The sequence below is a fragment of the Staurois parvus genome, unplaced genomic scaffold (assembly GCF_062004578.1).
Source record: "Staurois parvus isolate SC_StPar_1 unplaced genomic scaffold, SC_StPar_1.0 ptg000096l, whole genome shotgun sequence".
In the NCBI taxonomy this organism is placed as follows: Eukaryota; Metazoa; Chordata; class Amphibia; order Anura; family Ranidae; genus Staurois; species Staurois parvus.
The window spans coordinates 1204162-1230541 of NW_028317892.1; the positions used below are offsets into that span (position 1 = coordinate 1204162).

A 26380-nucleotide genomic window follows, 5' to 3' on the forward strand; every position below is an offset into this window, starting at 1 on the left:
TAGTCTTTTTGGTTGCTCTGTAGGATGTCCGGATGAGTATATCCTCAGGAGACTCTGCTTTGAGCCTGTGGAGAATGTTCTTGTTTGAAGAATGGGGTGGACAACTTGGATGAATGTCCTAGGCCACCGACTGCTAGCAAGACTGTTGGTGCATTGCTCAAGCTGTCAGCCATGCCAGCTTGGATTTTTGTAGATTGATATGCAGCGGAATTGCAGCTTAGGCCAAGTCTCATTTGCAGCAATGAACAATCCAAGTCTTTGGGGGCTCTCAGTAGTACATGAAGCGACATTAGTGTTTTGCAGCTGCTAGGTCTAGTTCCGTCATTGACAGGGCTAGCCTGAGGTTGCAGGTGGTTCACTGTGAACAATCCAGTAGTATCTACTGAAACAGATGGTGATGTATAGTTGCTAGTTACACAGTTCATGAACTGATGAATGGCAGCATTGTTGTGCAGGATCTTGGCATTAGACACTTACTGAAAGATCAGTCTTGTTACCGCCGGTAGTAGTTTGAGATGTTTTTTCACTAAATCTGCTGTAAGATGGTTCTTTGGTGTGGACTTGATCACTCACTGGAAATGTTGTTGGCTGAGTGGGTATCTCATTTGAGCTTCCGTAGCACAAGTTTTGTGGGATGAAGGGACTGGCTTAGATCCTCTCAAAACTTGTGCTACGGGAGTCTTGAAGCAATATCTTTACATGTCTGTTTTTTGCGGGAGTGAGGAGCACAGATAACACTCAATCCTAGTTCTTTCCTTTGAGCATAAGGATCTTTATGAAGATCGCCTGTGCTCTGTTCTTGCACCTTGTGGACTCTTGGATTGTCTCTTCCCAGAAGAAGTATGATTTTGGCATTATCAAGGGTGGTATGTCGATTGACTAGAAACTTTAAACTTATACAATTACATGCATCTGCATGTACAGTGTAAGAGTTTTCTCTTTCAATCAATGGTTATTTCACTGCACTGGATAAGTGTATGAAGATGAATTCCTTTAGTCTCTTTTATGTCTGAAATAATGAATTCCCTCGAAGTAAAAATTTTTCCTGTCATTTCTTAAGCCGGTAGCAGCATGTGCGCAGGTTATAGACAAATACTTCAGACCTTACATTGAACACATCAAAGAAGTCTCAAGTGACAAACAAATGACTACTTTAGTCATCCATAACAGCACATACATACGGACAGATTTCTCTGGCTGCCCCAAAGGAACACTTTCATCAGACAACTTTCACTTTGTCCTTTGTGTTGTAGCTCATTATATTTAGATATGAACATTGGAGATGACTGCTTATTGCTCTCCCTGCAATTTTCTGACACAGATCTAAGGCTGACCATAGAAATGTGGATGGGGGAATCCTTCTTTCTGTGCCACTGTATTCTGACAGTGGCGGAGTCCCCCACTGTCAGAATACACTGATTAGCTGCTGCAGCCCCTGATAACAGTCCTGCTTGACAAAAGTCAGTTGTTAGGATGACTTCTGTCATGTAAGATTGGGCATAGATGGATTGAAATTTGGCAGGTCCTTGCTGAACCAACCAAATTTGGATTCATCTCTGGGTAGCTTAAGATCTTCTGTGGATGTAGAGTCTCATTTAAAAGAGCCTTGGCGTACATTTGGTACATGCCTGTGTCACATTTTGAGCGGCTAACTGTAGCCTTGCAGTCTCTGGCAAAGTGCTCCATGGATACACAACATCTGAAACAAATGTCATGGTTCCTTAGAAACATTCTTCAAAGAGCTTTCCCTTGAATGCACAATATTTCTGAGAGGATGTTTTTTTTTTTAGTGAAGAAGCAGTAGGTGTTTGGATCTTTTTGCCTTTCTTTGTTGTTGCTGATAGCCATGGGTGTTAGGCAAGCCATAGATTATACAATTTCCTTTCCTTCCTCCACAGATTGAAGGAAAGAAAAACACATGATTCTGACTGACTGTGTTGATGGGGGAATCTCTCTTGCAGCGCTATTGTATTCTGCTGTCATGGAGCCTTCCGTGACAGTAGAACAGCACAATCACTGATAATGGCTATGGCCACTGGCAGTGATTACATGCAAAAATCAGACAGCCTGGTTGTACTGAGATTGATCGATTGACTTGGGTACAATCAGCCTGTCCATACTTGATTCAAAATTCGGCTGGTCACTGCAGACACGGTTGAGATTCAATCCATCTATGGCTTATCTCCCACCTTTCAACAGAAAGAACATGTCCAGAGTCTCTATAATTAGTATTGACATTTTCTCTTTTTGTAGTAGGAAGGCTAGGAATACTTTGATAATCAAGAAGCTTGGCTCATTCTTAATTCTGGCTAAGTTTTTAATAAACTTTAAAAAGTAGGAAAGGTGGAAAGGAGACTTGATGCTACTGCTTGTACCATAAACCCACTCTTGCCCATTTTTTCTGAATATTGAATGGTAATTTTGCTACAACCAGATGAAAACAGCATGCAGTGTCCGAGTAGCTAATACCTGGTAGATGCGGCTCTTCTTTTGCAATTTCAAGCTCAAGAAGAAGATCCCTTAGATCCTGGAACATCTGGTTATCCTTACTGGATAGTTTCAGAAAGTTCTGCAGTCTGTTGAAGGCAAGCTCAGAAACTTCAGAGCTCCTTTAAGTTTGCTCTAATGTGAGATTAAGACCTAATAACACCAGTGGTGTCCTCACCCAAGCCACTTCTTCAATTGGCTATTCCGTTCTGCCATCTTGACTAAGGGAAACCAGCACTGAAGCCTTGTGGCTTCCAACTGTGCATGTGCAAGCTGCACTTTGTGAATGGGCCGCAGTCTTGTGAAGTGTCCTAGAATACTGCGGGGGAAGGGGGGGGGGGGGGGTGGGTCTCCCAGGTCAGTTTGCCACAGCAAACTGAGCTGGAAAGTGGGAGAGGGTACCTGTCAAAACCAGGTGCCTGCTCCCACTCAAAAGATACCAAATGTGGCAGCGGAGGGGGGATATGGCAGACAAGCAGAACTTCCCCTTTTGAGTGGAACTCCACTTTAACTATGTATGAGTATGGGTCAGATATCTCTCCCTGTTGTTGGAAGCTCAAATTCTTGTCCAGACATGTCATATTTGTGAGCTGTTTACTGTAGCTATAACTGTGGGCAGTCACAGGTTATACAAAAAGCAGGTGTTTATGCAGAGCAGAAATCAAACAGTCTATCACAGTACAGCAATTCCAACAGAAGGGATAATTCTAGGAAAAACAGTCTGTGTAATTCCCCAAGCAAATCCAATACACAGAAAACTCCATACATGCACAGCTTTCCAAAATTAGAAAGATGTGCTTCTTATTAGTGAGTGCAAACACATGTTTATGTTGTAGCAGACTGTACTCTAATCTTCAGCTGCCTCTAAGCAGATCTCAGAGTCTGTATTGCAGAATGTGTTCAGAGTGCAAACAAATCCATGTGCTTACTGAAGCACAGGTAAAACTTCACAACAGATGCAGCCAGTATAAAAGTTTAGAAATCTGTTTTCTTACTGTTGCATTTCAAATTCCACTTTGACATACCTCCTTAGATCCAGTCAGTCTGGAAAGTATGGTCAGATGCTGACTTGGCAACTAAGCTCAAAAAAGAAACAGAAGCTGAATCCAATGCAATTTTACTTCAGCTAATTGCAATACAGAGGATGTCTTTCCAATCCTATGAAGTGTAAGAAGACAATTGGGAGATTTACTAAAACTGGTGCACACAGATTACGGTGCAGCTGTGCACAGTTACCAATCAACTTCTAACTTCAGCTTGTTCAATCAAATTTTGACAATTTAACCTGGAAGCTGATTGGTTACTATTCAGAGATGCGCCAGAATCAGCGTGCACCAGTTTTAGTAAATCGCCCCAGTGACAACGGCAAAGTACAAATATTGACTGAGGAAATATGGGGTGGGTCTAGCAAGGACTGAACTAACTAGTGCTAAATGGGAGGGCAGCGGAGATACCAAATAACATACAAAAAACAAACTGTAGTGTTTGAAAACCTCCACTAGATGTCAGTAACAAAACAATAGAAACCTAGTGCAATCCATCACTGCACAGAAAATATACATATAAGTGGGACAGAGCACTGCCTGTGTCTGTACTAACTTTTTTCTGGCCAGGCTTTGATTTATCAGTTGAAGTCTGTTGAGCTGGGTGGTGTCGACAGGGCCAACCATGACTCAAATTTCAGCTAGTTCTTGTCAGTCCTGTATGGCAAGTCTTAAAGCGATTCTAATTTTTTATTTCTTGGAAAATAACAAACATGTCTATACTTACCTGCTGTGTGCAGTGGTTTTGCACAGATCAGCCTGGATCCTTCTCTTCTTGGGTCTCTTGCTCTCCTGTCCCCTCTCACCTGTCGGGTGCCCCCACAGAAAGCAGCTTGCTATGGGGGCACCCACTGCCCCATGTGTCCATTCACACACGGAGCCACAGCTCACCCCCTCTCTCTTCTCATTGGCTGACTGGCTGTGATTGACAGCAGCGGGAACCAGTGGTTCCCGCTTGCTGTCTCAGCCAATGAGGAGGCAGAGACTGTCCTTCACATTTCAGCTCAGCCCCACCCCCCCTCCTCTCACTGGTTCACTAGCTGTGATTGACAGCAGCGGGAGCCAATGGCTCCTGATGCTGTCTCAGCCAATGAGGAGAGGGAACACCAGGATAGCCAAGACTCCACTACACATTGCTGGATCTTGATGCGGCTCAGGTAAGTATTAGGGGGGCTGGGGGCACTGCTGCAAATGGAAGGTTTTTCACCTTCATGCATAGAATGCATGAAGGTAAAAAACCTTCAGCCTTTACAACCACTTTAATCATTCTCATAGTGTAAACTAGTCTGTCTTTCTACATCTTTCTTTCTGTCTGTACTTATGCCAAGTCTTTCCGTTTGATAATTTCTTCCTCAAACGGAAGGAAGAAACTTTTGAAAGCTGGGTTTTAAAGGGTATACTGGATTATAAATTTTATTTTTATGACCATTTTCCCATTTATACCTTTTTTTTCATTGTGATGCCATGTGTACAGTGTGCTTTACTGATTAACGCAGCACTGTCCAACATGCACATGGTAGTAGATATGTACTGGGTGAAAAGGCAGCAGAAGCCCGCAGTGTTTGCTGATCTATCATTTTAATATGCTCCTCTGCTTCTGCAACATAAAAATATTTATGTTTCTCCCGCTTGCTGTCTCAGCCAATGAAGAGGCAGAGACCCGGGACAGCCGAGGCTGTCATTCACATTGCTGGATCTTGATGGGGCTCAGGTAAGTATTAGGGGGGCTGGGGGCACTGCTGCACACGGAAGGTTTTTTACCTTCATGCATAGAATACATGAAGGTAAAAAACCTTCAGCCTTTACAACCACTTTAACCATTCTCATAGTGTAAACTAGTCTGTCTTTCCACATCTTTCCTTCTGTCTGTACTTATGCCAAGTCTTTCCGTTTGATAATTTCTTCCTCAAACGGAAGAAAAAAACTTCTTTTGAAAGCTGGGTTTCAAAGGATATACTGGATTATAAATTTCATTTTTACGACCATTTTCCCATTTATACCTTTTTTTTCATTGTGATGCCATATGTACAATGTGCTTTACTGATTAACGCAGCACTGTCCAACATGCACATGGTAGTAGATATGTACTGGGTGAAGAGGAAGCAGAAGCCCGCAGTGTTTGCTGATCTATAATTTTAATATGCTCCTCTGCTTCTGCAACATAAAAATATTTATTACAAAGCCAAGAGCTGCACAATCCCTAGCAGAGAATATGTATTTTTTGCAGCCTGTGATTGTTAGCATGTGGTCATTTCTATGGAATTCACCAGGACACACACAAGGAAACCATTGTTATCTGCATTAGAATAAGATGTATGACAGTCAAGATTTTATAGTATAGAAGTGAAAGTGATGTATATAAATGTATATACGTGATTCACATGTAGACCTGCCCGGTTTTTAGCACAGTTGCTCTATAAGAAAATCTCAGTGGAGACCCAGCTTGCTTCATAAAGAATGTAGCATAAACTGCTCCCCCCACCATTCAGAAATTCTCCCTTCCAACATGTTAAAATAACAGGGAGCCAGCTTCGTATCCTTCAACAAAGCATCAGGGCAAAGAATTGCCATGGCAACCCGAAGTAAGCTGACAATGAGAATGCACAGCAAAACAAAGCCACGTGAACTAAAGAGATTTCAAGAGGCAAATGTATAGAAATACTGTATATAATCTGCACAGTTAAATGGCATCTTCAGTGATTATTTCCTTTACTGTATGATGAAATCTGTTATACTCCCTTTCCTAAAACTGGAAACACCAAGCAATGGATCAACACTGCAGTCTGATCTGTAAATGCTGACTGCATAGAGCCTGCTGCAGAAGTATCTGTGCAAAAAAGCTCTTTTGTTTTTTTGTGTTAATTTAGGCCTCTGACACACAGGGAGTTTTTGCAGACATTTTTAGGGGCGTCGGATGTTTTTTTTTTTTTTTACAGATTCCACACGCCCGTCCATTTTATCCTATGTGTCCATACATAGACTTTTAGAAGATCTTTGTGGCAGGGGCTTTTAGGAGCTGTACATTTTTAGGGGTGTCGGATGTTTTTTTTTTTACAGATTCCACACGCCCGTCTATTTTATCCTATGTGTCCACACATAGACTTTTAGAAGATCTTTGTGGCAGGGGCTTTTAGGAGCTGTCCATTTTTAGGGCGTCGGATGTTTTTTTTTTTACAGATTCCACACGCCCGTCCATTTTATCCTATGTGTCCATGCACACAGACTTTTAGAAGATCTTTGTGGCAGGGGCTTTTATGAGCTGTACATTTTTAGGGGCGTCGGATGTTTTTTTTTTTTACAGATTCCAGACGCCCGTCCATTTTATCCTATGTGTCCACACATAGACTTTTAGAAGATCTTTGTGGCAGGGGCTTTTAGGAGCTGTCCATTTTTAGGGCGTCGGATGTTTTTTTTTACAGATTCCACACGCCCGTCCATTTTATCCTATGTGTCCATGCACACAGACTTTTAGAAGATCTTTGTGGCAGGGGCTTTTAGGAGCTGTACATTTTTAGGGGCGTCGGATGTTTTTTTTTTTTACAGATTCCACACGCCCGTCCATTTTATCCTATGTGTCCACACATAGACTTTTAGAAGATCTTTGTGGCAGGGGCTTTTAGGAGCTGTACATTTTTAGGGGCGTCGGATGTTTTTTTTTTTACAGATTCCACACGCCCGTCCATTTTATTCTATGTGTCCATGCACACATAGACTTTTAGAAGATCTTTGTGGCAGGGGCTTTTAGGAGCTCTACATTTTTAGGGGTGTTGGATGTTTTTTTTTTTACAGGTTCCACACGCCCGTCCATTTTATTCTATGTGTCCATGCACACATAGACTTTTAGAAGATCTTTGTGGCAGGGTCTTTTAGGAGCTGTAAAAAAACCCCACTGGCAGTGAGTTCAGGAGCAGCAGCATCTTACCAGGAAAAAAGCATGTAAACATGCCTAAACGCTTGTTAATGCTAAGTGCGTATAGTGCGTAACGTTAATTTATTTCAATGGCCAGAATAAATTATTATTCTGGCCAATGAAATGCTTAATGCCTGTAAACGCACCTAAACGCTTGCAAAAATGTTAAATACTTTTACAAGTGTCACGCTCCAGGCGTTGTTTTGCCAAAATACTGCTGCAAAGAGGAGCAGCGTTTTGAAAATGTGTGTCCTGTGTGCATAAAGCCTTAATCCTGGCTCTCTTCTTGATCCCTGCAGTAACTTTAATGGCCTCGTATGGAAATTGTATACAATGTGTTCTCACTTGAAATAAAGACAGATGTGTTGTAGCACGACAGTTTACAGCTGTCAGCTTAGCACCCATACTGCTGCAACGTGCAGAGAAATTAAATTTCCGTCCTTATCCTGAGTTTAGCAAAGGATACCCAAAGTCCCACTGCAAACTTGTTTGAAAATGATTGAAATGTTCTTAAGCCTGGGTTCACACTGATGCGGCATGGAATTCACAGGGGTTTCTGTGCAAATTCCGCACCGCATCAGAATCGCACCCCGTTCATGCGAGCCTCTGTGGGTGTGTATGTCAAGATAACAACACCCCGAAAGCGGTCCGCAAAACACCGTGCGATGTGCAGAATCGGATCACATAGGTGTGAATACCCATGCGATCCAATTCTAGTGCGGACCAAATAAAGGGTCCTGCACCTTTTTGGTGTGGATGCAATGTGATTTGAGCCATACAAAAAGGTATGGCTCAAAACGCACCGCACAGAATCCGCAGGTGACTTGCACAGGAATGTGGTTCAGTTCCTGTGCGAATCACATGCTATATGCCGCACCGCATCAGTGTGAACCCAGGCTTAAGATCATTTGCATTGTGATACCCACAGAGCATACAAATTTAGTAATGCAGGAAGCTGGAATGCCCTCCTTTCATCCTTTTAGCTGGTGAGATAGCAGTAAACTTGGTTGTGCCTTTACAGCTGATGTTTAGTTCCTTTGATTAGTTTAATATCATTCCATAATATATCACTGTACATAAGTCTAACTAGCTGTGGCATTTTGAAATGTAGGTTCACCCTAAATGGCAAAGAGGGTCAGTAGCATAAACTTCAAAAACTGAAACCTTTTTTTCTCCAGAAATTAAAATAGTAGGGTTTTGCTCATGTGCAACAAACTCTCTAAGCAAAGTATTATAGATGTCTACTAAATTATAGCCCGACTTTAGCCAAAACCATTTTAGTTTTAGGCAGAACAGAGAGATTCTGTCAGGCTTATATAGCTGTGGATAGCCCCGTAACTGAAATGTTCCTTAATTTCCTGTCTCTGTGACACTAGGACAGGAAAGAAGGGGAACAGAACTGGAAGGTTGGTGTCTCTTTCCCAGGTGGAGAGATTTCCTATCATTTCTTGTGTAAGTGACAGCCTGCTATCTGGACAGGAAGAGAGCAGAAAACCTGGCAAAGGTGCAAACCTTTTCTTACTCGAATCAAAACAAAGAGAAAGCATTTTGATTGGAGTTGGGTTTTAAAGAGGACCTGAAAGTGTTACTAAACCCACGACAGTAAAATCAGTCTGTATATGTAGCAAAGAATGCTTGTTATACTCACTGTGGGACCTAAAGGGTTAATCCTCTGCATTGTGTAAAAAGGCTGTTTGATCCTGACTTCTCTAATCCTCCCATTCTTCCAGTGTCCCCCTCTTATCTGCTGATAAGTGTGGAGACACTGCACATGCTCAGTTTGGTGTGTATTGCTAGAGAGGTTTTTTTTTTATCTTGGGAGAGTGCATGTGATCAGCACAGGGCCAATCAGAACTGCTCAGACAGGAGTCAGGGGTTCTACATTCTCCTAGAGAACACTCCTCCTACAAGCTTTACCCAGGGCTCTGCTGGACACTAATAGAAGTCACAAGACTGCTCTAGCTGCTGATGAGAGAAGGTATTTTGCAGTTTATATTTACTAAAATAATTACATTTTCACGTTCTGTGTACGGTGGGAGAACAGAGAGTGAATGCAGACTCCTGGGTTTAGTAACACTTGAACATTGAAAGCAGCACTTACAAAAGGCAAACAGAGGACAAAGGTCTAGTCACCAATACTACCTACCTGCCATTGTGATGACTGGCAGCAGTCATCAAAAAGCAGCAGGAAAGAGAGGAGAGGAGAGCCGGTAATCGGCATTCCTTGGAGGGGACATGTACACTGATCATCAGGGCACTGATGATCAGTGTGCCCTGATGATCTGTGTAGCCCCAGCAGTGCCACCTGTCAGTGTCCATCAGTGCCAGCTGTCAGTGCTCATCCATGCCACCTGCCAGTGCCCATCAGTGCCACATCAATGCCACATATCAGTGCACATCAATGCCACATATCAGTGCCCATCTGAGCTGCCTTTCAGTGTCACCCATCAGTGCCAGTCAGTGCCACCTACCAGTTCCACCTACCAGTGCCAGTCAGTGCTGCCTATCAGTGCCAGTCAGTGCCGCCTATCAGTGCCATATATGAGTGCTGCCTTTCAGTGCGCATCAGTGATGCCTGACAATGCCCATCAGTGCCACCTACCAGTGCCTCCTCATCAGTGGCACCTATCAGTGTCCATCAGTGCAGCCTATCAGTGCCCATCACTGCAGCCTCATTAGCGCACAGTGAAGGAGAAAAATCACTTATTTACAAAATTTTATAACAAAAACTAAGAAAAAACATTTTTTTTCAAACTTTTCAGTGGTTTTTGGTTTGTTTAAGAAAAAATAAAAAACCCAGAGGTGATTAAATACCACCAAAAGAAAGCTCTATCTGTCTCAGAAAAATTATAAAAATTTCATATGGGTACAGTGTTGCATGACCGCGCAATTGTCATTCAAAATGTGACAGCGCTGAAAGCTGGAAATTGGCCTGGCAGGAAGGGGGCATAAGTGCCCTGTAGGCAAGTGGTTAAATACCACCAAAAGAAAAGTCTTATTTGTGTGAAACAAATGATATAAATTTAATTTGGTTACAGTGTTGCTTGACAGAGCAATTGCCAGTTAAAGTACCGCAGTGCAGAATAACAAAACATTATCTGGTCATGAAGGAGGTAAAACCTTCTGAAGGTCAAATGGTTAAAGTCTAGTGAAAAAAAGGATAAGCAGCCTCTCTTACATAATCAATACCTAATTTAGAGGCACATTTCATATTTTAAGATTGAAGTTGGCATCTGTATCTGGAACAGTTTTGAGACCTTCATAAACTAAAAGTTATATTACATTAATATAAGTAAGGACATGTCTAAATTAATTTAATAGATGTAAAATTCAAAAGAACTTTGCAATATACTGGTACATTTTTATACCAGTTTCAGATTCTACTGGTATCCTTAAAATACAAACTGCCCAGCAGTAGCCACTTTTTTTCCACCTAAATCTTCAGGCACCACAACCCCCACTACACAGAAGGTATAATAATGAGTCCATAGAATAACTCAGTAAGCATGAAGAAAGCTTTCTTTCCTGGCATGTAGTGGAGTGGAGATGCAGGGATTAATCAGGGATGTATGTGCTATCACAGAGGACACAATCTTGCTGCATCACTGTCAAAGGCTATTTGTGAATAGGGCTAGATATGCCATTCATTTGTCTTCCTGCGTAGCTTCTGTCTCTCTGCTTCATTGGCAGGAAGTATGGGCCTAACAATGTAGGTGTAGATGAATGTAGGAAGAAAAGTGGCTTGCATCTGCTGTAATTAGAGGATAGAAAATTGCACGCATGGTATCCAAATACTACTATTAAAGCCACAGTCTGCCGACATGAAAAATGTGAAAATTACAAAAAATGGATATAACTACATTATTTTCTTAAATGCTTTATTTGTTCATTTTATTTCATGTACTTTAAAAGTGTAATTTTCCTTTAAAGCTGAATCTGGGAAATACAAAACTTCTACTTCTACTTGTACCTGTACTGTACAGGTTATCTGCTCGTTTAAGTCTAGGGGACTGAGTAAAATAATTTACTTTCCTGATCCTCTGCACTGCTAGACGACAAGGCCAGATCTAGCCTGTCTGATCTGGGGGTGCAGTAAAAAAAAAGTCAGGGGGCATAATGTCAATACATTATCATTTTACCCTCTCCTCTCTTAGTTCCATTCGTCTCCATGCGACTGTAACAAAAAGCACATGTATTAGGCCAGAGTTTCTCAACCTTTTTTAAAAATTAATTATGTATCTTTTAAATGTATGTAAAATCCGTAATCTGTCCATTCACAGTCAATAAGACTTTGCACTTCCACTGAATGTACAATGCCCATTTTGGGCCTGAAGGGAGGTAAGAGGGAGGTTGAGGTGGGAGGGTAGGGAGAATATTTAGGCTTCATGTACACGAGCCTACCCTGACTTTCAGCCGCGGGAAGATGCAAATCCCGTCAAAAACACGGTATCGCGGTTGCTGCGTTTTGCCACGTTTTGCGATTTTCCGCGGTCGGCAGTCAAAACGTTTCTATCCTGAACGCGATTCTTCAGCATTCAGGAGAGGAAGGTTTAACCTCACCTAAACGCAGCAGCTCTTAAACTCTGCTAGAAGCCTATGTGTACATGTACACATAGGCTTTTATGGAGTTGAGTTTAGGAGCTTTGGCAAAAAAATGCCAAAAGCTCCTAAACTCGAATTTTGGAGCTTAGGTTTATGCACAGTTGAACTCTTTTTTTTTTCTCTCACAATATAATCAATATCATTATCACACTGAGATGGCCTGTAATATCACAACACAACTAATAGGTGGAGGCTGGGAAAAACATTGGGAGGAAGGGAAAGAGGAGTGTATGAGAGGATATGGGTCAAAGCTGACAGGACCAGGTAATTTTAATATTTTATGCATTACAATTTAGAGGACCTCCACCCCTCCTACTGTCCCCCCTTTTTCTCTTTTAAAGGGAATAAGGCAGGAGATTATGAAAATAGAATAGGGACTTGGGACATACACCTTTTTATACGTTTTTTTGTTTTTGTATGATGAGTACATGTTTTTAATGTTTGTACAAATCTGGTTTTTGGATATCTATTTGTAAACTTTTTAAAATAAGTAAAAAAATTTATGCAACAGATACCAAGCCCCTCACGCTGAACTTTTCCAATTCTTACAAATCAAACATTGGGTGACTTCGGTGCTCACTGACAAAGATCCGACGACCCAACTCTCCCTGTTTGAACATATTTGTCATCGGACACCCTTCTCCCCCAAACTTATTTCTATCCTCTACTCACAGTTGATTAATCTTCAAAATCCAAACAACCACACTTATGTTTCTAGGTGGGAAAAGGATCTTAAAAGCACCAAAGATATGGGCTGCTGGTCACAGATATGGACAACCCTGACCTCATGCTCTATTAATATTCTTACCATGGAATCGGCCTTTAAAACTGTTAAAAGGTGGCACTTGGTTCCATCCCATCTAGCGCACCTTCATCCATCTGCCCCCGGCACCTGTTTCCAAGGCTGTGCTACCTTGGGAGACGACCTATACATATAGTGGACATGCCCTATGCTCTCCTGGTTCTGGTCAATGGTCCTTAAACTCCTGCATTCATTATTAGCTTGCCCCTTCCCAAGGGACCTGTGGCATGTCCTTCAACACCTGAAACCCCAGGCCTTACTTAACACCAATTCAAGTTGGCTACATATGTACTATTGGCGGCCAAACAAACCATAGCGAAAGCTTGAAAACAACAGTTCATACCTTTTACGGCAGTCCATCGCCACCTAGATTTCTTTGTTGTTAATTAAAAGCTCTCTAGCATTCTTTCAGATACCCACGAGAGATTCCTTAAAACATCGACTCCATGAATTCAACATGCCCATCCTGCTATACCATTAGGCAGTTTAAGTTTGCTATAACTTTGGAGGCCCTATAGCCCAGGTTCAAGCTCTTTTGATGTTCTCCTTTTGATCCTTTCTTGTCTTTCCTCCCCTTCCACCCTCCTTCTTTTTCTATTCTTCTTATCTTACCCATCGATGATTTATGATGTGTTCCAGGTATTTCAACTATATACTTTATGCATTCCAAATGTCACTACTTTTCTGTTGTCGGGTATTAGGCAATTGGTGTATAGTCTCTCATTCGTTCCTTACGCTGATTTATCGACATGATATGGTTGATTTTTTTGACATGTCATTTACATTGTCACCAATTCCAAGTATGTTTTTTCTGTGCACGCCTGCTTTTGATCTGTTACCTCTTGTTGTTATATCTTTGCTATCTATGTTCTAAAATCAACATTTTTTCAATAAAAATTTATTGAAAGGAAAAAAATGTATGCAAAATCTTGAGACACCCCAGTCCTGGACTGTATTTATTGGGATGAAAGACACTGACATCTGTACTGGATGATGATGTCACCCACTCCTTGGTGCTACATGAAGGAGTTCCCACTTCACATCAAATTCCACCTATCACTTCAGAGTCAGTCACCTTTACATCACAGTCCCCCCATTACATAGCCTCCTTCAAATCAAAGTCACCCCCATCTTATCAGAATCCCCTCTTCCCATTGGAGCTCTTGCAATAACAAACAAGTCCCCACCATCACAACAGAGCCCTGTCATCATGACAAAATGCCCACCATCACAACAGGTTCTTGTCATCATAAGAGTCCCCCCACCCATTTCCTAATCACAACATATCCCCCCTTCACAAATAACAACAAAGGATGCCATGGATCCTGGTCCAACCCCCTACACCAAGGAAACAAATTATGTGGTGTAGTAGATAGGGGTAGGGCACTGTGTAGTAAATTATTACCCCTTGGCAGGGGCATTTCTGCAAGTAGTGGGTAAGATCATAATTTGGCTGTCAGAGGAAAAGAAAGTGTTGCGTGCACAGTGCACCGCAGAATAAAATGTGGTTTTTGGTGGCTTTAGGTAGCCCTCACTGGTTACATACTAGGCTGAGCGAGAAAGTAAATGAACAGATTGCCCCATCCACACAAATGAGGTGGATGGAGGAATCCTCTCTGCTGTGCTATTGTATTCTGACAGCGGGACTTCTCTGCTGTCGGAATGCATTGATCAGTGGCTGCAGCTGATGATCCATATAAGTTTTCCAATATCCTCATTCAACAAAACTTGATCATTAGACCAAATTCTGTCAAACAGAAATAGCCATACATGTACCAAAATGCACCCAATCCTTGCTGAACCAGCCAAATTCAATCTCTCTATGGTCGCTTAATTAATACAACACAGCGTATAGAGTGCGGCAGTCAGGTTGAGAGGGGAGTAAAGAGAAAAAAGAGGGGAGTGAAGGGGGAGGAGGGGGTGAAGGGAGAGAAACTAAAAGGGGGTGGAGGGAGAGATACTAAAAGGGGGAGGAGGGACAGAGGGAAGAGAAGGTGAGAGAGAGAGTAAAAGATAGAGAAGGGGTGCGTGGGCGAGAAATGGAGGAAGGAAGAATAAAGGGGTGGGGGGAGATAGAAAAATAGGGTGAGGGGAGATAGGGAGGGGGGCAAAGAAGGGTAAGGAGAGACTGGGGGTCGGAGGGAGGAGGGGAGAGAGAGGGCAGGGATGAGGGAAAGAGGGGGCAGAGCAAATTGAGAGAGAGGGGGAGGAGAGGAAGGGGGAGAGAATGAGAACCGTGGATGTACAGAGGTCACTTCCAGTGGTATCTATGCAGTGGTTACTCTTTCCAAAGGACTCTGCAGCTCTGCTTTTTTCTCATTCAGGACTCTCATGTGTGGTTGGGGGTGGTAAAACCATGAGATTGAACGATGGCTTTACTGCTCCCCCTTGGTGAGACTGGGTTGGGTGGCTATTCCAACGAAGTCCCACCACATGGCAAGGCAAAATACCTTGTCCTTGGTATGTCTGATTCAGTGGTGTGTGCTGAAAAAAGTACTGCATGCAGTACTTTTTTCCAGCACAGCACAGTGCAAGTCATTATCTCACTGACAGGAATCGGCACAGCACAGTGCACCCGCCTCCAGCTCCCAGCCTGAACAGAAACTCTGGAGATCAGCAGTGACATTAAGAGTAAAGATGCGGCTGCTGACAAAATATCGATTGCATGGTGTGTGACAGGGAACATCATGATTTGTCACTGGTCCTGGGGGAGTGCGCCACTGAAATCTAGATCCAGCCCTGCTAGACAGACCGGTCTCTGCTGTCTCTTCTCCCCTGTACTCAGACACAACCAACATCATCACAAACAATGCAGGGACCACAGCCCTGCGTGGGACATAAGGCCACAGAGGGATAGTCCATTGCAGGAAGGTAAGGGAACACTGTCTGCCAGGAGGATCAAGTAAGTAAAAAATAAATATTGAAAAAAGAAAACAAATGGTTACAAAACTGAATAAAAAATTTTTTTTTACATACTGTCACCAGTCAGTATACCTGATCACCACACCAATCATATGACGATGCTGTTCTGCACTCATGATAGTATTTACATAAAAATGTGAAATAAAATGTATTTAATTTCTTCATTTTCCATAAAATTGTGACAAAAAAATTTACAACTTCATAAAACTCACCATGCCTCTTACTAAATACCTTGGACTCTTTACTTTCCAAAAAGGAATCATTTGGGGGGTATTAGTACCATGCTGGCATTTTAGGGCCTCAAGAATTGAAATACACACTTATTTGGGTTATTTTTACCAAAGAAATGTAGAAAAATAAATTTTGGGCTACATTTTGAAGGAAGATTGTTTGTTTGCAAACTTTTATAACAAAAACGAAAAAAAACTTTAGGTATTTTTTCGTTTATATAGCAAAAAAATAAACTACCCCCCTCCCAAAAAAAAATAAAAAAGTGTTGCATGACCGAGCAATTGCCAGTTACAGTAACACAGTGCTGAATAGCAAAAAAATGCCTTGGTCCTGAAGGGGGTAAAACCTTCTGGAGATTGTTTAAATTATGACACTTGCCATTTTGAACAACTTCTTGCACCACTATTATAGTACAGGAATCTTAGTTAATTCTTTGGCATGTGTCTTACCCTTAGTTTCTGTAGGAGATCATCTCGTTCACTCTCCAGCTCTGTGAGGTCTGGTCTCTGTCCTTTCAGTTGAAGTATCTCCTATAGCCAGAGTAAAGGAAAAAAGTTATGTTTATACATACAGTATATGGACTACAATCAGTAACAAAATATGAACTGCCTTAGAAATTCAAACACTTTGCTATTTGCATTAGATCAGCCTATTATTTCATACTTAAATGAAACATGCTTCCAAATGCTCAGTCTCAGTGCATTGAAATGGTGCTCTAGTACCTGGTTGCTGTAGTGATCTGCAACGCCTTCACACCTAAGGGTAAAACAAATCTAAATGCCTAAGCACAATTTTGCAACTTTGACATCTGTTAGTAAAACTGTACATATGATCACAACTACTTTGTACATCCAGGTGAATTATACCGCGTTTTTTCAGGACAAATTGGGCTTTCATTTGGTGGTAAATGGTAATGGATATCTCCTGATTTTTTTTCATTATCAAAGGAAAACTGGCCTAAAATAGTAAAAAAAAAATCATTGTTTTTTATTTAGCTGTGTGTTACTACCATAACCTACCACCAAAAACCAACCCAAAATAAATTCTCCAGCTTTTGAAGATCGCAGCGATACCATATATGTGTATGTTATTTGTTGTTTGTACCCGTAGTACAGCCCAGAAACAATAATGCACATTTTGTTTTTGTCTTTTTTTTTTTTTTTACCTAAAACACACTGACATTGACACTAACTGACACTTTTTTTAAATCCTGACCTTTGACCCTGACCTTGACCCAAACAATAACCCTGGCACTGAACTAGATTAAACCTTGATCTAGGTATTTTTTTTTTTTTAATAAACATTTTTTTTTCTCTCTCTCTCTACAATGTATCTCTCTTCTCCATTCCTAGAGATAAAAAAACAAGGGGGGCTGGGCTGCACAGTGACTGATCACTGTGATAGCCAGTCAGAGGTTATCACAGCGATCATGTGACACGGACTTGGGAGTGCCGGGTCCCGATCGTTAGACCCTGGGTTCTCAGTGACACCGCAATCTTTGTGCTGGGAGCGCGCAGCGTGGTACAGGTACGCAAATATGTGGCCCCACGGTAAAAAGCCCAGTTCCAAGAGGCTGCATATTTGTGTGACGTCGGCGTCCAGGGGTTAAAGTGGTTGCAAAGGCTGAAAGTTATTTTTTTAGTTTATACATAGACTGCATGAAGGTAAAAAAACCTTCAGTGTGTAGCTCCCCCTAAACCTCATTAATACTTACCCAAGCCCAACCCCGATCCAGCGATGTGCACGAGAGTAGCAGCTCTCCCAGGTATCTCCTTCCTCATTTTCCATTTTCCAGAGGATCAAAGGATCATGTGAGTATAGGCTCACCCCTAAACAAAATGAGCAGTTAACCCATGCAGTGTGAGAATCTGCAAAACATTCAGTTGACTCCTGTGTAAATGTTGGTGACCTGCCATAAAAAAGGACAGGGATTTATTTAGGCCTTTACAATCGGCATACAGCAAAACAGTAACTCAGATAAGTTCCTAAAGGCCAACTCTTCCTTTTAGCCCATTCCAACTATCCATATTTTTATATATCCATGGATTTTATCATCTTTTATCAATCTGTCTCACCACCATTGGTGATACAGAGTGTCCACCTAAAAAGATACTAAACCCAAAAGCAATCATTTATTTTATTACAACTTACTAATTTTTAGATGTGATGGTTGCATTAATTTTCTTTTTTAGGCTTTCTTACTTCTATTTTCATCTGGTGAGCCAGCCAATATGTCTGTTGTTTTTCAAAAGAACACATACTCCAGCAAAATGTATCAGTTACAGAGATGAGACAAATCATTTAAAAATAGCGGGTGCTTACTATGATCAACTTGTATTTATGTAAAACATTTATCCTAAAAGGAAAAAAAAAACGGTTTGCTGTAACTGCTTATATAGTATTGGCTGGAGTTTGGCTTCAATTTGTTGGTGTAGTTAAATCAGCTAGTACATCTAACATTCCCCTCCCCCCAGACTGACAATGTTGCTGTCTAAAGTTGCTTCTTCATCCAGAGCAGGGGCACTCTAATACAGGAGGTGTGTTAAAGGCCAGATCACCAGGTGAAAACAGAGTGATAAAAGCTTAAAAAAAGAAAACCAATGCAGCCAGCACATCTAATGAAAGGTAAGCTGCAATATATTACATTTTATGTTTTGGGTTTAATATGGCTTTAAGCCCGTAACACATTTATATTTATAAGTAGTCACCTCTTCTTTGCTCTTTAGTAAAATCTCCAAATCCCGCATTCTCTCAGTGAGGTCGCTTTCCTGGTCTGTGGCAGTTAATGCAGACTGAGACTGGGACTTTGACTCCAATTCTGCCACCTGTAAGATAATGAAATATCAACACAAGCAGAAAATCATAAATAAAATACATAAATCAACACAAGCCTAAAACCTGTTGACACAGGCCCTTATGTTTGCAATCATCAGCAAAGTAATCCTACACATATACATTGTAACATGCAACAAGGACATACGGAAAAGGTCAGTTTGGTTTATGGGTTAAATTCAAAACCTCATCATGCAGCAGAACACTTTGATACCCTGAGATAATGTTCATGTACAGTGGGGAAAATAACTATTTAATCCCCTGCAGATTTTGTAAATTTCCCCACTTACAAAAAAATTAAGGGTCTATAAATGTTATCATTTTAAATGATAGAGACAGAATATCAATCAAAAATCCAGAAAAAACACATGATACAAATGTTATAAATTGAGTTGCAGTTCAGCGAGTAAAATAAGTATTTGATCCCCAACAGGGGCAGACTGACAACTTATGGGGCCCCAGGGCAATAGGGGATCATGGGGCCCCTGTGTCCTTGCCCAAACTCAAAAAAGCCTATGAAAAAAGGTACCAGGGGCATCTCATGGGGCCCCCTACTGACCCCGGGCCCTCGGGCAGTGCCCAAGTTTCCAAATGGTCAGTCCGCCCCTGATCCTCAAGCAAAACATGACTTAGTACTTGGTGGAGAAACCCTTGATGACGTTTCTTGTAGTTGGTTACCAAGTTTGCACACATCCCAGGAGGGATTTTGGTCCACACTTCTTTACAGATCTTCTATAAATCCTTAAGGTTTCTTGGCTGTCGCTTGTCGACTCGGAAGTTTCAGCTCCCTCCATAAATTTTCTATAGGATTAAAGTGTTACTAAACCCAGAACCCAGCATTCACTATATCTGGTCTCCCACAGTACACAAACCATGGAAGTGTAATTATTTCAGTAAATATAAACTGCTAAATACCTTTTCTCATCATACGTTACAGCACTCTTGTGAATTCTATCAGTGTACAACCCAGAACTAGCTAAAGCTTGTAGGAGTTTTCTTTCTGCTCTAGGAGGATGCAAATCCCCTGAGCTGTCTGGACAGTGCTGATTGGCCCTGTACTAATCACATGCACTCTCCCAAGAAAAAATAAAATCCTCTCTAGCAATACACACCAAACTGAGCATGTGCATGCCTATGGTTTAGTCTGGAGATAAGAGCTGGTTGCTTGAAAAAGGGGAGGAACAGAGAAGAAAAGATCAAGCAGCCTTTTTACACAATGCGGAGGTTTAACCCCTTAGGTTCCACAGGGAGTATAACAAGCATGCTTTACTGCATATACAGACTGATTTTACTGTTGTGGGTTTAGTAACACTTTAAGGTCTGAAAACTGGCTAGGCCACTCCATGACCTTAATGTGCTTCTTCTTAAGCCACTGCTTTGTTGCCTTGGTGGTATGTATTGGGTCACTGTCATGCTGGAAGACCCATCTACAACTCATCTTCAGTGTTCTGGCTGAGGGAAGAAGGTTGTCACCCAAGATTTTACAATACATGGCTCCGTCTATTGGCCCCTCAATGCAGCAATGTCAGTCTGTACTTTTAGCAGAGAAACAGTCCCAAAGCATAATGTTTCCACCTGTAGGGATGGTGTTCTTAGGTCGTGGTCAGTATTACCACATACCCTCTGGTAAGGTACTTCATGTGCACTTGAGGTAATCACGTGGTGATTGCAGTTGTCTTCTTAGTTTGTTTAGTGGAAACATCTGTTGAAGAATCCTTTTTAATCTTCTTTACTGACGTTGGGATCTATATGAACTTTCTAATTTTGTGTTTATTTTATGGACATTTGATATTGGTCTGAAAATTAAAATGACCTTGTTTCTCATTTATATTATCACCTCTTTTTTTTTTTTTTAGCACTGCACGGCTGTATTATACATTACCAAAGCTTCCTATGCTAGGAAACTGGTGCAGGACAGGTCTCTGTGCATCACCCACTTTGGTGATGCTTTTTTGTAGCTTTAATGAGCTTGGCGAATGCCCTGTGTGTGTGTTGATTTTTGATTTGTTTTAAAGGGGCCCAGTAAAACCCCAGCTCAGATCTGCTGAACAAGGGTACCAATGAGCTGGGGATTTGCTAAACAGGGGTACTAATGAGCTGGGGATCTGCTGAATGGGGGACTCAGCAGATCCCAAGCTCATTAGTTCCCCTGTTCAGCAAATCCCCAGCTCATCGGTACCCTTGTTCAGCAGATCCCAAGCATATTAGTACCTATGTTCAGCAGATCCCCTGCTCAGTAGTACCCCCAGCTTTGCTGATCCCCTGCTCAGTAGTAACCCCAAGCTCTGCTGATCCCCCACTCAGTAGTAAACCCCAGCTCTGCTGATCCCCTGCTCAGTAGTAACCCCCAGCTCTGCTGATCCCCCACTCAGTAGTAACCCCCAGCTCTGCTGATCCCCCGCTCAGTAGTAACCACCACTCAAGAGTAACCCCCAGCTATGCTGACCCCCACTCAGTAGTAACCTCCAGCTCTGCTGATCCTCTGGTTTGCTGATCCTTCTCTCTCTCTGGTCCCCGCTCACCTCCAGCTATATTGCTGTCACACTGAGCACCATGTGTGAAATTGCTAGTTTCCCCTGCTCCGGTCCCCCACCTCTGCTGATCCTTTTACAATCAGTCCTCTCTCTCTGGTCTCTGCTCACCTTCCTCTATAACGTTCTCATGTTGCACATTATGTGTGCTATCTGCACCAGACACTTACAGAATATAAACACATGAATCGGAAGTGACTGCTGATGACGTCTTTCCAGTTCACTTGTTTGTTTCCTAGTGCATACTATAAAAGCTTCTCAAAAGCTGCAGGTGCTGCTAGAGAGATTTGTCATAGACTTTTACAGAGGCTTTGGCGATGCTTTGAAGCACCAAGAAAGAGACATGGGGTATAATTTTTTAAGCAAAGCAAACGTTTAAAAAGGACTGTAAGCTTACCATTTTATCTAGCCACAGGCTTTGATTGGCATTCAGAGTGCTTTAAAAAAAGTGTGTCCAATGGCACACTTTTTTTTGTTTACAAACTTTTATCAAGTGGAAACAACTTCCAAAGGATTTGGAATTATGAAGCCAAAACAACAACTACCCTAATAAGTACCATAAAGTTACGCTGCAGTTTACTGTAGACTTTTTTCACATACCTGTGAGTGATGATAAAAATTAAGCCTTGCTGGCAATAAGCTGATAAAAAGACCTACAGAAATTAACATTTTCAATCACAAAGATTAGTAGCAGGCTTAACAGAGATTTGGTGTTAGTTGCTTATATGAAATCTCAATGTACTTCTCATAGCTTGCATTGAAGAAGAAAAAATCTGACTGCTTGTGTTAAATACTAACAGCGTGGGAGAAAATTCTGCCTGGACTCACGCTGGCAAATAAACTTGAAAGTGTGACATTGAGGACAAGCTATGAAAGAAAGCTACCAAGGGGGCTTGCCTGTCTCTGCTTCAGTACTGTTTCCCCTCCCTTGGTTGGTTCAGATTATTCTGCTTCTCCTTTCTTTGTGTTGTCAATCTAGCTAAAGTATGTCCACTTTGTAGAGTACAGGCTGTATTTTACACCCACACTTACACCACGCATATAACTGCCACTTTTAACAAGTCCAGTTATTTTTTAACATGCTAAATGTAACTGTATTTTAAAATAATACTGCAAATATGCATTAAATATATTTACTAACCATATAAAGGATAATATCACAGTGTTAAAGTGTATCTAAAGCCAAAACTTTTTCTTAATTTTGAAAAGAGTGGGGAATGTTGAAACACTTGTCACATTTTGAGCGTGTCTGCACTGGGGAGATTCACCCTCTTTATTTGTCTTGATGGCCAGTGGCACTGATGTTTTGGCCATGTGTAAGCTCTAAAGGCATGAGGAAGCTTGTGAAAATTGATGGCAAAATGAATGCAGCATGTTATCAGAAAATACTGGCAGACAATTTTCATGAAAGCTGTGCATGGGATACTCTTGGACTTTGCAGCACGACAATGACCCTAAGCACAAGGGCAAGTTGACCATCCAGTGGTTACAGCAGAAAAAGGTGAAGGTTCTGGATAGGACCTTAATATCATTGAGCCACTCTAGGGAGATCTCAAATGTGAGGTTCATGCAAGATGACCAAAGACTTTGCATAACCTGGAGGTATTTTGCCAAGCCGAATGGGTTGCTATACCACCTTCAAGAATTTGGGACCTCATAGACAACTATTACAAAAGACTGCACGCTGTCATTGATGCTAAGGGGTGCACTACATAGTATTAAAAACTAAGGGTATGCAGACTTTTGAACAAGGATCATTTCATTTGTTTACTTGTTGCCATGTTTTGTTTTATGAATGCGCCATTTTGTATGACCTACAGTTGAATATGGAACCCATAAGAAATAAAAGAAATGTGTTCTGCCTGCTCACTCATGTCTTCTTTAAAAATTGTATTTACTGTGTACAATTCCCCAAGTGTATGCAAGTTTTTGAGCACTGCATATATTTAGATATACTTCAGGCTTGTGAGCATTGCATGTTCCATGTAAGAGAGTGGGCTAAAGAAACTTCTCTTAGTTTGAAAGAAAAGCACTAATTTACAAAAAAAAAACCCAATTCCTCACTAAAGAAAAGTTAAATTGAATGTGGGAATGTGATGATTTTAAAGGGAATCTTTAGGTTCTTTTTTGGCCATACCTCTCTCGTGGGTCACAGGAGTGCACTTACTTTTGCGCTCTTGTGACCCAAAAGCAGCTGATAGCAGGCTATTGCCCGCTGTCAGCTGATCTCACAGAGCTAGTCCAGGCTCTGGAAGGATCCACACCATATTGTTGGTATCCAGCCTGCTGCCTCTCAGACAACTGGCACCAACTTTCTGTGTGCAACTGAGAGCCAAAGCCAGCCACTCCTGCCCCTTTTTCAGCCTGGTGCTCCAGCCAACAACACCGATTTGTTACTGCTGTAGTAACTAGCAAATGCTAAAGCAGGGCAGCCATGGAGTGAGCTGATGCAACTGCACTCTGCCTCTTCCTGCATAATGGATGCTGGTTTGGGCACCACGCCAGTCACAGCTCAGCCATGTGGAAGAGCTGCGCTGTGTGTAGCCTGCAGGGCTGCTCAATGCTCACCGTGGAATGGTCTAGAGACAAGTTGTTATACATCACAATGTTAAACTGATTGACAATGTTGCTGGATGTGGGCCTGTGCTGTGACTGTCTCTTTGTTGGACTGAGCTGTTTGTGACTGTCTTTGTTGGATAGGGCTACCTCTTTACTGGATGGGAATGTCTCTTTGCTGAATATATGGGGATGTCTCTTTGCTGGATTGGGCTGTCTCTCTGCTATATGGGGATGTCTCTTTGCTGGATTGGGCTGTGTCTTTGCTGAATATTTGGGTTGTGTCTGCTGGATTGGACCATCTCTTTGCTGGATTGGGATGTCTCTTTCCTGAATATATAAGGCTGCCTCTTTCCTGAATATATGGGGATGTCCCTTCGCTGCTATTTGGCCAAAATATAATTCCTTCCTCTTAAATCTTGAAAGAACTGGTGACTTGTAATAAACTTTTTATTTTCATATATTACATTGTAAGAGTGTTAAAATAAAAGTTAATGCACTGAAGGACTTGGTGGGATTGCCAGTGGGCATATTCGGTGGTTTAAGGACCCCAGACACCCACGACTGGGTATCTCCATCAAAGAAGCTGCTTCTCAGGCTCTGCAACACGAGACCAGTGAATCTGGCTGTTGTTACCCCAAGATCCAGACGACACCAGATTTGAAGTAAACCAGTTGTAGACTACTTTATTTGAAAACAGATACAAGATATATACATTCAGGGGACATTTCCCCCTCCCTGCATGATGACATAGGGCGGGGCAATCTACAGTCGGGTCCATAAATATTGGGACATCGACACAATTCTAACATTTTTGGCTCTATACACCACCACAATGGATTTGAAATGAAACGAACAAGATGTGCTTTAACTGCAGACTGTCGGCTTTAATTTGAGGGTATTTACATCCAAATCAGGTGAACGGTGTAGGAATTACAACAGTTTGCATATGTGCCTCCCACTTGTTAGGGGGCCAAAAGTAATGGGACAATTGGCTTCTCAGCTGTTCCATGGCCAGGTGTGTGTTATTCCCTCATTATCCCAATTACAATGAGCAGATAAAAGGTCCAGAGTTCATTTCAAGTGTGCTATTTGCATTTGGAATCTGTTGCTGTCAACTCTCAAGATGAGATCCAAAGAGCTGTCACTATCAGTGAAGCAAGCCATCATTAGGATGAAAAAACAAAACAAACCCATCAGAGAGATAGCAAAAACATTAGGCGTGGCCAAAACAACTGTTTGGAACATTCTTAAAAAGAAGGAGCACACCGGTGAGCTCAGAAACACCAAAAGAATCGGAGACCACGGAAAACAACTGTGGTGGATGACTGAAGAATTCTTTCCCTGGTGAAGAAAACACCCTTCACAACAGTTGGCCAGATCAAGAACACTCTCCAGGAGGTAGGTGTATGTGTGTCAAAGTCAACAATCAAGAGAAGACTTAACCAGAGTGAATACAGAGGGTTCACCACAAGATATAAACCATTGGTGAGCCTCAAAAACAGGAAGGCCAGATTAGAGATTGCCAAACGACATCTAAAAAGCCTTCACAGTTCTGGAACAACATCCTATGGACAGATGAGACCAAGATCAACTTGTACCAGAGTGATGGGAAGAGAAGAGTATGGAGAAGGAAAGGAACTGCTCATGATCCTAAGCATACCCCCTCATCAGTGAAGCATGGTGGTGGTAATGTCATGGCGTGGGTATGTATGGCTGCCAATGGAGCTGGTTCTCTTGTATTTATTGATGATGTGACTGCTGACAAAAGCAGCAGGATGAATTCTGATGTGTTTCGGGCAATATTATCTGCTCATATTCAGCCAAATGCTTCAGAACTCATTGGACGCCGCTTCACAGTGCAGATGGACAATGACCCAAAGCATACTGCAAAAGCAACCAAAGAGTTTTTTAAGGGAAAGAAGTGGAATGGTATGCAATGGCCAAGTCAATCACCTGACCTGAATCCGATTGAGCGTGCATTTTACTTGCTGAAGACAAAACTGAAGGGAAAATGCCCCAAGAACAAGCAGGAACTGAAGACAGTTGCAGTAGAGGCCTGGCAGAGCATCACCAGGGATGAAACCCAGCGTCTGGTGATGTCTATGCGTTCCAGACTTCAGGCTGTAATTGACTGCAATGGATTTGCAACCAAGTATTAAAAAGTGAAAGTTTGATTTATGATTATTATTTTGTCCCATTACTTTTGGTTCCTTAACAAGTAGGAGGCACATATGCAAACTGTTGTAATTCCTACACCGTTCACCTGATTTGGAGGTAAATACCCTGAAATTAAAGCTGACAGTCTGCAGTTAAAGCACATCTTGTTCGTTTTATTTCAAATCCATTGTGGTGGTGTATAGAGCCAAAAATGTTAGAATTGTGTCGATGTCCCAATATTTATGGACCTGACTGTATATTTAGTAACAAGAGACACACAGGTATTCAAACGTCACACCAGCAG

The 26380-nt window shown here is 41.8% G+C and overlaps 1 protein-coding gene across 3 annotated transcripts in view; it reads right to left on the bottom strand.

Annotated features, from left to right (window-relative positions):
* The window catches only part of HOMER3 (homer scaffold protein 3), a 246935-nt gene that overhangs the window by 35553 nt on the left and 185002 nt on the right, over nt 1-26380 (bottom strand). For all 3 annotated transcript variants that reach the window (XM_089670796.1, XM_089670797.1, XM_089670799.1), the window contains 2 exons: nt 18706-18822; nt 16447-16527 (listed from right to left, as the gene is read on the bottom strand). In XM_089670796.1, the coding sequence (XP_089526922.1) occupies nt 16447-16527; nt 18706-18822 (198 nt within the window). The remainder of the gene's footprint in view (nt 1-16446; nt 16528-18705; nt 18823-26380) is intronic.